The sequence below is a fragment of the Amblyomma maculatum genome, chromosome 4 (assembly GCF_055883805.1).
Source record: "Amblyomma maculatum isolate TAMU_Amacu chromosome 4, ASM5588380v1, whole genome shotgun sequence".
NCBI classification, from domain to species: Eukaryota; Metazoa; Arthropoda; class Arachnida; order Ixodida; family Ixodidae; genus Amblyomma; species Amblyomma maculatum.
The window spans coordinates 76,260,204-76,273,273 of NC_139347.1; the positions used below are offsets into that span (position 1 = coordinate 76,260,204).

Here is a 13,070-nt window from a genome sequence, read left to right on the forward strand (position 1 = left end):
CCGGAGATATCTGCGACTCTAGAATGAATTATTTCGCAGCTCAGCCATCGGATTTCTTAATGCACGCATCTCAGAACCATGTGTCTTCCAACATAGCGGACGACTAACGTTTGCCTTCAAATTTACCGCCGTTATGTGCATGTACAGGTGCTGCTCCTCAGCGGCTAAAAACAAGACCTTTGCTCTACCTTCGGCATCATGTTTGGCATGTTCTTTGGTAAGCATTGCCAGGTCTCTAGGCAGGGCTAGCAATATAAATAGCTTCGTAATTCGCAGCCGTTGCTCAAGAAATCTAAGGTTCTTGTCTTGTCCTTTAGTGATTTAGTCTTTGAAGCTTGCAAGCGGACGTTCGCTAATGCCGAACAGTGCCAAGTCAAGCCAAAATAAAGCCTCCTTTGATTTCTCTGCGCGTTGAATTGTTGTGGCGCGTTCCTACCTTTTTGAACATTCTGCAGTAAACATGCGACCTATTTCTAATCCCAATACTGACTCTGCATCATACCTGCGAGGTCGCTGGTACCAAAATCCCCTGTTCAAGCGTTACTGGCGTCACTACAATAGCACGCTTCAGTGGTTTCAGCAGCATCAACAGCTTATGCGAGACGTCACTGGGCGAAGCGTAGCAGCGCCAAGTGAAAGTGAGTCCATCCAATGCAGTAGCGAAAATTACATTATCACTTCTAGCTCGCGCATTTGCAATTACAATCGCGAGAATGATACGTCGATAAGGCGCGAATTGCGCATGCCCTGTTTTTGACCTCTTGCACCACTCGTTCGCGCAGTGGGTACTTATATGCATGCCTTTGCGATCGTTGCTTTTACATAGTACCGTATTCAATATTGACGGCATTTGTTTATTCCTTTGAAACATGCGCACATACACCTCGTGAGTACGTTATCACGAAAGCGTAAAGGCCCCGTTCTCCGAAAATCCGCTGTCGCCGTGTCAGCACCGTGTCCGGCAAGTGGTACTTGACTGATTACATGGACAGGTACGAATTTGTCGTCGGGTTTGAGACAGTTGACAGGAAGGAACTGTTAACTTAGGCAACTCCTTTGAGATGTGAGGATAAGAATCAATCTCTCTTGTACCCATAGATCCCAATTCGGACGCGCTAACCTCAGGCCATGGACGCACGTTCTTGTGGCTTGGTTAAAGTGGGGCTTTATATATTTGTCGGGTGGTCTTTCACATAATATGGTAGCTTACGACTGTATGGTAGCTACAGCTATAATGAGTGTGTGAGATAATAGAGTTGCAAGTTAAGGGATTAGTGATTAAGCGGGTAAGAAAGTATATGTACACGAACGAGGATCTGGAAGGGGAGCTGCGGACGGGAGTCACTAACACTATCTTTTCATACCATTAAATGTCAAACTTAATTGTCCCTCCAATTTTCGACATGACATAGAGTGACACAAAGTTGCATTCCCGCATTTGAGTGCTGCCCTTACCTGAAATATGGTTAGACGTACAGAGAGATGTGGATGAATTGATCAAATCTGGTTTTCTGGTCCTTTATTTGTGACTTAAGTGAAGGCCAGGTATCGAATAAGGGAATTGTGATTGGGAATTATTCTATTCAGAGATGAAAAGCTCATTTTCATGCTTGCGATATGCATCTAATACTGTTAGCAACATATTTTTGAATGATATGATAGTTAACTTGACATTGTTAGGGGCCCCCTTCTGCACATAGTTCGGCTAAATGAAAAATCATGCACGTGCCTCTGGCAGGCGTTAGCAGGTGACATGCCAGGCACTTATCAGTTGTTGGGTTGTGTGACATCACAAGACTGCATGGCATTCCAGGAGTTAACAGGAGGTGGGAATCAAACCAGAGACTGTTGTATGCCGCTACCACCAGGCAAGCACATTCGTACGGCTTGGTTAAAGCAGAACTTTATATCTTCCTGGTGTACGTTCACATAATGTGGTAACTTAAGACTGCATGCTAAGAAGGATATGTGGAAAAATAAACGCATAAATTAAGGGGTTCGTGGTTCAGTGAGTAGCAAAATGTATGTATTCGAGTGAGGACCCGCAAGGGAAGCCACAGACGGGAGCTATTAACGCTTCCATGTGATACTCCTAAAGACGAAGCTCAAGTGTCCCCCAAATTCTTGCTCACCATTATGAAGTAATTGTTGTGTGTAGATAGGCTGAATAACTTTAACTTTGCTCATGTGGCCTTCTGTAAAATTTGTTCTCTTTCCTCTTGGCTTCCAGCATCAGTCACGTATACCGAGCAAGATGATAGCAGTTTTGAGATGCCAGTCACCGAGGAGCTGATTGCTTTCTTTGAGCAAAGTGCACGACACCGCAAAAGCCTCTGTAAGTATTGCATGCAGATAAACATCTGTGGCAAATGATTCTGCTCGTGAACTTTTCGTAGGACTCACACGTAGCTATAGTTTCAAGGGTTTTTATTAAAGCACTGCTCTTTGGTGGTTTATAGAGAACATTTTTTGTGGTTAGGCTTAGCATCTGAACACTTTCTAGCTTGTCTGTTCGGTGCAGTCCTCTTTTATCTGGCTTCACCTGGCTCTGTGCTCTCAGTGTTTGGCTGCAGTGCATGGTCATTCAGGGTGATGCTTATTCTAGAAGAACACTTTCTTTTTTTCTAATTGGTTTGCAGTGGATGGTAAAGTGGTTATTGACTTTTTGCATTCATGGCACACTCGTTGAATTTGCTCACTAGCCATCAATGCTCCAAAACTGTTACTGCTCAGGTGCTGATGCTGTTGGGGATTTCATAGAGGCAGTGTAGTAGCGAAGCTCGAAAAATATATGGTAGTTAGAATATCCATGTCAACCCCAGCAGACTAAATGACATGTCACTTGAAGTTCATAGTCTGTCAAGTGCAGTCATGCCTTATAAGTTTGGAAATTTTGGATCCCAGGTAAAACTATGCATAAAGCAAGTTGTTCATAATAACAAGTTGTAAAGGAAAACAAATGTTAAGAAAAATGCATTTTATTTTTAACATCTTTTCCTGTTCACAGGGACTGTGACATAGAAGTTTGACAAAATCTTAGTAGCTCCAGGTGCATTATCTGGGAAATGACTATCTTTAAAATATAGTGTTGCAATTAGAAATGCCTGGTCGGAGCAGATGAATGATGACATTTCTCCTACTCTCATTGTTCACTGCCCATCAATAGCTAGTGCAAGCTTAGTCCACTGACAGTTGCTGAATGCAGCTTTTAATGTATCGCAACTTGTAGAGAAAACCTTCTTTACAGCTATTCATGCTATCTAGCTAATATTAAAGCACACCTGGTAAACACCTTGCACTGTAAAACTTGAAATTATTTGAATGTACCATTCTCAGGCATTCACATTTTTTCAATGCTCTTTACTCTCAAACTACAGTAAATGTTACAGCCGAGGTTTCATTCTTATAGCTGTTCATATCAATTAAAAAAAAAAACATGGTGGGATTTGTGCATCTTCACCATGGCCATTGTCCTAACAGGAGTTTTGTTATTAAGGAAGAATAGGCATTTCAAAAATTTGGCCCCAGAAAAATTGTTCATAATTCGAGACATTGATGATAAAGAGTTTGTGTAAACAGGGCATGACAGAGGTGTAGACATAAGGGAAGAGAGCACGCTATTCTGTTCTAATTGCAATCAAGCCTTCCCTGTCAGACATGAAAGAAACATTATTTTTAGAAAAAGCACTGGTGTCTACTACCAGCCTGCACCTACCACAGTTGCCATTTTTAATCAGACAACACATGAAAAACGTCAGAAGGCAATAGGGTGCTCCATTTACTTTTGTCTGCACCAATGAGAGAACTGAAAATCTTCTCAAGTTAGACTGCATCACAAATACTTTCTCGCTTCCACTTAGTTCTCATGGACAAAGCCTTAGAGCACACAGAGCAGTGTCATGTTAAAAAGGACGGGCCAACGTGTGCACCAGGCCACTGTAACTTATTAATGCGAAACAAATAAGAAAAAAGATTAAGGGGTGATGCTGGGTTAAAATCACAATTAAAAAAAAAAGGAATTTGTTTTTAAATTTTTGTTCTTTTCTATTGTGCATGCATTGAAGAAACTTCTCAGAAAGTTTGGTTGTCATCTGCAAAGTGGAAAAATGAAAATTAATTTTCTTGTTGCGAGATGAGGTGCACTCACCACCGAAAGCGCCCATGAACGCTGATTTCAGGACGCAGCCGCTTAACGGTCAAGAAACTGAACACGGAGTCTATCCTGAGGTTAAAAGGCTTCTTTTCGTGCTCTCTAACAAAAAATAACCTGTTGTCGAGAGTACAGCAGACAACTCAAAAGAAAAACAGAAAGAAAAGGCAAAATTGGGGCTGTGGCAACAGAGGATGGGCTGGTAATGGTAACAGAAGCTTGGATTGACTAAAGCGCAGGACGTAACCTTCAAATGCTATTTTCACACCACTGGGAGCCTAGCTGACCAAAGTGCTGGAAAAGCTGGAGATAGATTATTGTGACAACAGAAAACATTAATGAAGAGGTACGCCAAACAAGCAACCAAGGGAAGCATTTCACAAGCACAGACAAGAATGCTGGACAGCTGTGAAGCTGAAAAGCTGAAAAAAGAAAAAAGGTAACTCGAAGCAATCGCCACAGAGCAGTGTCATGTTAAAAAGGATGGGCCAACGTGTGCGCCAGGCCACTGTAATTTATTAATTTAGGACATAAATTTAAATAGCATGTTCTGAAATCTGTGAACTCATTTTTCTCAATTTGAACTTTTTGCAAGAGCACAATCGTTAGTAAGACTACCGTTTCCAAACTTTTTGACCGAAGGCTTTCAAGGTGGTTGTTTCTGGGATAAAATTTTGTTGGGAACAAGATAAGGTACCTTTTGGATTCCTGATTATTCTCTAAGAAAAAATAAGTTCATTTTTCAAGTGCTCAGAATTTTACGAAAATGTGTTTGTCTCGCTTTTTTTGTGTGAATTTTTTGCGCGAGGATTTTTTCCCAGTTTTTAAAGAATAAGGGTTATGCACACTACGAGTTTAAGTAGGGAAGTAGGATCGTGAAGAGACAGTGTTTTTGTTTTAGAAGTGGCCAAGTGCGAGTTTAGGTATTGCTCTGATAGCCTAATATATTGCCGCGCAGGCCAAGAAGCACCATGCACCCCTTCAGTGCTGCAAGCTAAGTCGACTTTTTGTTCTCTGCCACCGCCTAAATAGAACAAGTTATGTAGGTTCCCAAACTGAACGTAGAACACTGAAATGAAACCGCGCATGGACGTCACATAAATTAGCGCCGACTTATGGTGCCTTCGGCTGACGGCACTTTAAATGTTTCTGCGCAACCGTGTGACGTTCTGCTGGCCACCAATCGTGCAGTGCCGTACTTTCGGCTGGTGCTAGCGAGACACAGCAACGTGTCACCGTGCGGATTGACGGTGGAGCGGGGTTCAATCCCGTTGTGCGGCCTGCTCAAGCAGACGCTTGACATTGCTTGACAAACTTTCACCACCATAATCGCGGCGTCTCAGCCGAAGACGCTATTAATTTTCGGCTAAATGCAAAGTACAGTGTTTTGTTGTGGCTGTAGGAAGAAGGAAAAGAAAATGCACGGGCCTGCTACTGGCTCTGTAGCTGAGCCACCTCCGCTGCCTCGTGCAGACAGAAGAGAAAATAGAGAAGAAAGAAAAGGAAGAGGGAAAGAAAGACGCGCGCCACAGCAGCCGTCGTCCACCACCGAAGCGGCGGCGGGCGCAACGACGGCCCACAACAAATGAAAATTCAGTGACAGGCTAGCCCGCGCCGCAAGCGGCGATTACCTACCTGCCCCAGCCCCATGAGAGGAGTGCCAGGACGCTCACCCTGATCTGTGACGTAAGCACAATGCGGTGGCGCTTCTATCGCCAGCGTGGTCCATAGAGTTCCTTACACTAACTAGAGTATAGTGCCTAGAATAGTATATTCTAGGCACTATAACTAGAGGGAAAGCTGAGGGCGCTGCACTTCAGCCACCATGGGCGCGCTAAGAATCATGGGCCGGTGTGCTACTTGTTGCGGGACAGTCGGTTTTTCTCGAGTACGTGGAGTGGCGTTACTGCAATGTTTTTGTTTTCGTTATCATCATCAGCAGGTGCGTACATAGACCGCGAAAGCCATAGTAGCGAAGGCGCAAAAGCAGACGTCGCCAATAAATGGTTTCTGTTTCCCAAAATGCCACTAAAAACTTCCTTAAGTGATGGCACAACGATAAATATTTTCATAACATTTTTTTTATTTCAAAGTTTGCCTATTAAGTGCGAAATATTGGTATTTGTGCTGCTCAAAACTAAGCCAATAGGAGAAAGGGCCATCGCTTATATTGGATAAATCTCACACTGGCATTCTGTTTCTCTCTCTTTTTGTAATTTATAGTCACAATATTCAATCTTAGGACATTATTTACGGTAGAACAACGTTTATCTTTGCATTAGTTTTGGCCAAAAGTTGTAGTTCTGCACTCGGTAGCTCACCGGCCCATGATGCTTTGAGCGCCCATGGTGGCTGAACTGGCCGTCTGGAAACTCCATGTAAACGCCCATAGACGGCAGCACAGCTTTCCCTCTAGGTAAGACTAAGAAACTCTATGGCGTGGTCCGACTGGGGGGGGGGGGGGGGGGGGGGAATAGGCTTAGCGCCCATAGGAATACATAGAAGCGAAATATTCCAAAGCAGTTTTCTAATTTGACGGGTCATCTGTAATGTCGTTATTCGGTACAGAGCAACCATGAACATTCTAGAACAGATCACGAAAGTATGAAATCTCATTAACGAGGCGTAGTATTTTTAAAACACCGAGAAACGTATGCAGGTGCGAGTTGGGAGGGCGACCCATAGAAGCACATGTAAACACAACTTACCACAACATTTTACTCGGTTCAGCAGCGTTGAACCCTTCTCATTTGTTTTTGGTGAACATCTGGTATCACGCCCTGACATCATGTTACATGATACACTACATTCCCTTGCAAGTACTGCAAGTCTGACGACTTGCGGGACCGTTCACAGCACGATAAACTGACCGCGCACAGTCGCAGACAGCAATGCTCCACCGGCGCTGTCGTTGGCAGACGCTGGTGGGTATCGCCAGCTACGCTGTCGTCTGCTGCAATGAGCGAATATTGTTCGCTTCATATTGTTGTATGGCGTTTGACAACTGCTTTTTAAATGTAATTCTGTCTAGCACGTATCACTGGAGAGACAGTATTAATTTACCCTATGCGGCAGCATATCAGGCTGTAAGAAAAACGGAAAAACTACGCGATTCGCTGCACCCAGCTTGCCTTTTGGCGGTCTGGATTCATAACACAGGGTATTCGGGGAGTTTTAAAAGTACACTGCCTCCGTAATGACGCACCATACTTTATCACACAGTTCTTCAAAGCGCTGGTCACCGTTTAACGACCGGCCACCACTTCTGATGCTCTGCGAAATGAGAAAAATGTTCCGGTAAGTTGTGTTTACATGTATTTCTACGGGTGGCCCTCCCAACTCGCACCCCAACATGTTTCGCGGTGTTTTAAAAATACTTCACCTCGGTAATGAGATTTCATATTTTGACGATCTGTTCTAGGATGTCCATAGTTGCTTTGTACCGAATAACGACATCACAGGTGCCTCGTGAAATGAGAAAACTGTTTAGAAATATTTCGGTTCCATGTATTCCTATGGGCGCTAACCCTATTTTTCACCCCCAGTCGGCTGCGACGCCGCGAGCGCCCCCTTTGTAAACACGGTGTTGGTCTATACAGTGTTCTACACTGTAATGCAAAGTATGCACGCTATATGCACGTACTACTGCAATGCTGCTTGGATGCGAGCTATGCATGCGAGCTAGAGTCACTCATGCTAATGCTAGGGACCCTACTAATGCGAGCTAGGGAGCCTACATGTTTCGCCGCGGCGCATACAAGCTAAAGCCTTTAATGCGAGCTAGCACATTGCGCCATCTGTCAGGCATCGACTTGAGATTGCCGGGCTTTCCGTGGCCGCCGCATGCTGGCGCCACTATGCCACTAGAAACTGCAGGCTGCACGAATCTATGCCCTGTTGGCCGTCTACGAGCTTTGCATTCCAAGGGGCTCTCCAAAGCGGAGGAAGTTAGATGGCGACGCCTACAGACAGGTACATATAACACACCAGCCCGTTTAAACACAATTCACCCCGGGTTCTGCGATTGCGGTGAGAAGACAAGACACTCGCGCGGATAGCAGCGACAGCCGCTGGAGTCCCGGACTCGTGACCATCCCCCTCCCTTATCTCTGCCATATCTCTGCTTAATGAAGTTTTTCAGTCAGCAGGCTGCAGGACAGCAGCTTGACTGGCGAAAAAGGCTGTTAGAAGCATCCATGCTTAGAAGCACTAGGTATTCTTTAAAACATAAAAAGCTGGCGGCGGCCGCCTCACCCTTTTCCTCTGCTCCGGCTTTCCACAGTGTCAGTTCTAACTACTGCGACGATTGAGCAGCACTTCCATCTCTGCCGTCAACAGAGATCACATGTGATACCCCCTCGCCTCACCCATAGTACAGTGGTACAGCGTACTAGACTGCGGTGGTGCAGTGGTTAAGTGTGCCGGAATTCCCGGGTTCGATCCCGACCGCCGGTGGCTGCATTTCGATGTTGTTGTTGTGGCTGTAGGAAGAAGGAAAAGAAAATGCACGGGCCTGCTACTGGTGCCCCGCCGGGCTGGTGCAGTGGTAAGACGCCCGACCACTGTGCCGGAGTTCCCGGGTTCGAACCCGACCGCGGCGGCTGCGTTTCGATGGAGGCGAAACGAAGTGGCGTCCGTGTGCTGTGCGATGTCAGCGCACGTTAAAGATCCCCAGGTGGTCGAAATTACTCCGTAGCCCTCCACTACGGCTCCTCTTTCTCTCTTTCCACTTTCATTCCCACCTTCCTCCCTTCCCTTACGGCGCGGTTCGGGTGTCCACAGAGCAAGTGTGACAGTCACTGCGCCTTTCCCCTTCCTGTGAACCAATTTAACTTTTTAACTGCTACTGGCTCTGTAGCTGAGCCACCTCCGCTGCCTCGTGCGGACTGAAGAGAGAAAGTAGAGAAGAAAAAGAAAGGGAGAGAAAGCGCGCCGCAACAGTTGTCGTTCCATCCTCAATCACCTCTCACAGTTACACGTAGGCAAACGGACATACGACTACATCGCTGCCTTTCTGAATGCGCGTACGGCTACGCTCCATTTCGTTGACAAAGTTAGCGACAAAATTACACTAGGGACGGGAGGAACACCGTAAGGCGCCGTACTTTCACCTTTTCTCTTCAGCATCGTTATGAGCGACCTCCCGCGTCGGTTAGATGATATCCCACATATACATCATTCCATATACGCCGACGACATCACCATATGGACCAATTCTGGCTCCGATGGAGATATTACAGATTCATTACAACGAGCTATCGACACGGTACAGTCTTATGTGCAGGAAAACGGCCTTACCTGTTCACCGGCTAAATCGGAACTATTAGTTATAAGGAACAAACAAGCTTCACAGGTAAAACCAGATTCTCGAGAACCTATCCAGTTACACATTGACAACCATCCGATACCCCCGGTAGCCACGATCAGAGTTCTCGGAATGTTGATTCAGAATAATACGCAGAACACAGAAGCTATATGCCGGCTACGCGTCACGGCGCACCAGATAGGTGGGCTGGTGAGACGCATTGCCACACGTCGCAGGGGTATGAGAGAAGCCGACCTTTGCAGGATCATTCAAGCCTTTATGATAAGCAGAATCATGTACGCTTGCCCGTACTATCATCTGCGTCGTAGGGACGAACATGCACTTAATAGCATAATTAAAACAGCATACAAAGCGGCCCTTAGCTGACCAGTATACGCTAACTCAGATCGACTACTGCAGTTAGGAATTTTTAACACACTATCTGAACTAATTGAAGCCCATAAGACAGCACAAGTGACCCGCTTGTCACGCAGCCTTGCGGGACGCGTAATTCTCGACAAGCTCCACATACACCCCACTGAGGAGGTGTGCGCAACATCCCATTTATCGGCTGACATAACTAGTAGACTAGTTGTTAAACCAATAGCCAAAAACATGCTACCAGGTAGACATGATGCCCGCAGGAAGACAAGGGCACAGACCCTTGAGAAACAATACGAGGACGATCCACAAGCAGTGTACGTGGATGCAGCTCAACACATCAAAATCGGAGCATACGTGGCATGTATGGCCACTCCAAAGTCAACCTTCATTAACGCCATAACATTTCATGCTAGCTCCATATGCGAGGCAGAGGAAGTAGCTATCGTACTGGCCATCGCGGATCCCCACACCAAAACTATTCTAAGCGACTCAAAAAGCGCCGTTCAAAATTTCGCCAAAAATTCTGTAAGCGCACTCGCGGTGCGAATTCTACGCAACCGATCTCTCAATCACAACATCAATCTCGTATGGGTTCCGGCTCACGCGGGTAACTCCGGAAACGAAGGGGTCGACCGTCTAGCCCGAGGCTTAACCAACCGGGAGACGGGAGATCTATCGGGAACGGACGCGCCTGTCGAGGCACCGCACACATACGCGGAGGTAACAAACTTTTATCGCGAGCTGATGCTTGTACCCCGCCCCTCACCCCGACCTCGACCGGGCGCAAGCCACGACACTCAGACGCCTACAAACAAAGGCCATTCTTAGCCCCTACCGACTATCGTTAATTACAAACGGAGAATTCAACCCTGCATGCCGGCACTGCGGTGACGGGACGCAGGCCACTCAAGACCATATACTGTGGGAATGCGCCAGCAATCCCCCTCCAAAGACACTCTTGCCAGCTCCCTCAGCGGAGGAATGGGACAAGCTGTTGGCCAGCCCAAGAAAAACTACGCAACTGGCCCTCGTCACGCGAGCTCAAGAGGTCGCTCCCGACTGGAGGCCACCCTAGACTCGCCCCAGCCCGAAATAATTCCTTTCATTTCGTGGCAATAAAAGTTGTTACCACCACCTCCACCACCTAAGCGGTGGCGGGTGCAATGACGGCCTACAACCGATAAAATTTTGGTGGCTGGCCAGCCCCCGCCGCAAGCGGCGTCGACCTACCGTCCCAGCCCCGTAGGGCCAGGAACTGCGCGCCACCCTTCACCACCTCTCCCTTCATCCCACGTTTCGATGAAGGCGAAACGAAGAGGCTTCCATGTGCTGTGGGATGTCAGCACACGGTAAAGATCCTCAGGTGGTCGAAATTACTCCGCAGCCCTGTACTACGGCTCCTCTTTCTCTCTTTCCACTTTTACCTTCCTCCCTTCCCTTACGGCGCGGTTCAGGTGCCCACAGAAGCGTGACAGGTACTGTGCCTTTCCCTTCCTGTGAACCAACTATTATAATTAGACTACCGATAGGATACAGTTGCTAACTTTGCAATGGTACGCGCCCTGTGTATTAGCAATATGCGAAGTCAGTTCTAGAAATTCGAAGAAGTTCTAGTGGGGGGGGGGGGGGGGGGCTCATTCTTATATTTTTACTTTTTTCTGAATATAGGCTTAAGTATGCTATTGCCGCGCCCTCTTTGGTTTTTCCCCCGATTCCAAAGACTACTAAATAATTTAAATTGCATTTTTTTTTTACTTCCGGTTCCGCTTCCAGCAATCGAGCGATGGCTGCAACGTCAAAAAGTTTCAAAAGCCACTTGAGGGATAAAAACGGCGTGACGGATCAAAGAACTTCTACATCGATCGTTTTGATTCACTCCAACACTAAAGCCAGCTTGCATCAAAAGCCGAGAACTGAACGGGTGATGAAACAGCGATTTGTCGCAGTTCTTTTTTCTCTCGCGTGGTCCAGGTGGAATTTCGATGTCATGGCCATCGCCCGGCTGTTGAAACTGAAGTAGATGAGAAGAGAAATTCGATAATATATTATGAAGTAATCGTAAACTAATGCCACTTGGTTATCTGCTTATCATTATCCGTTATGCATCCTTACAAAGAATAAAACACGTAGCTAAAGATTACATGTCAATACACATTTAATTAAGCAAGAAATGGCAAGGTTGGTTGGAATGAATCCCATACTTTGGTTAGAAGGGATCCCTTCCAAACAATGGCGTCGGTGATCGACTGCGACAGCGTACAGCTTGAACAGCGTGTAAGTCAATGCCATTTGTGGGAAGGTGTGCTCTGATGCTCTGAGAGACGTTTGCTACTTTGATCTTAATCAATGACTGCTTTTAATGTATATTTTCTCGCTCATGCCTGACTATTTCTGTTAATACGCAGAGATATAATCTCGAAGACGGTTACAAAGTCGCGGAAGGTACAGTCTTGAGACCGACGGTTTTTAACGTAACAATTCGAGAGTTTCACTTGTTCGCATTGAAATGCCTTTCTTGTCACAACCACACCGTGCGTACTTGCAGTTGATATGGCTGGCTCTCAGTATGCTGAGCAGGGAACTTGACACAGTCCTCTCGTGTCTCGCATGCGTTCTGGAGCTGCGTTCCATCTGACGCGCGCGCAGGCAGTTCCGGGGCAGAGCAGGAAGAGGAGCTGCAGGAGCAGCAGCAGCAGTCATGGCGGCGCCAGGCGTCGTCCTCTCCTGGAGCGCTGCATCATCGACGATTGTATGGAGCGGCAGACGGCGCCATGGTGCATGGCATGGAGCTCGCCATGCAACTGACCTTCGAGCACTTCGTCGACAGCAATCAAGCCAAGCACTGGCCCAACATCGCACTAAAGCTTTGACGACGCGGGCGATGTGTGTCCATTGTACCAAGGATATTTTGTAGATATGAATGTGAAGAGGAGGTCTCGTCTTTCAAACAATTATCTTTTACAGTGCACTTTTTTTTTTAGTTCCATAAGTCATTGTGCCTGAAACTAAAGCTTTTAGTGGCATTACGAGCGCAATCTCATCTTGTTGTGTCCAGACGTTGAAACGTGACGTGAATAAAGAAATTTCGTTATTGTGAGTGTACTTCGAAAACCGGAACGTTATGCTACATGCCTTAATTCGCGTGCGTTGTAAAATACGTTCTTCACATGTTGACGACTTTCAAAGCGGAATACGCTGGCCGCATTATCATATTTAGTCACTGCATTGCAA

The 13,070-nt window shown here is 46.4% G+C and overlaps 1 protein-coding gene across 1 annotated transcript; it reads left to right on the top strand.

The window, feature by feature from the left end:
* Window positions 1-373: 373 nt before the first annotated feature.
* Window positions 374-12,818, top strand: LOC146191464 (uncharacterized). The gene is made up of 3 exons (XM_084601997.1): window positions 374-638; window positions 2,231-2,335; window positions 12,486-12,818. The coding sequence occupies exons 1-3, from the start codon at window positions 461-463 to the stop codon at window positions 12,707-12,709; spliced, it is 507 nt and encodes a 168-aa protein (XP_084458123.1). The 5' UTR covers window positions 374-460; the 3' UTR covers window positions 12,710-12,818.
* The last annotated feature ends 252 nt before the right edge of the window (window positions 12,819-13,070 follow it).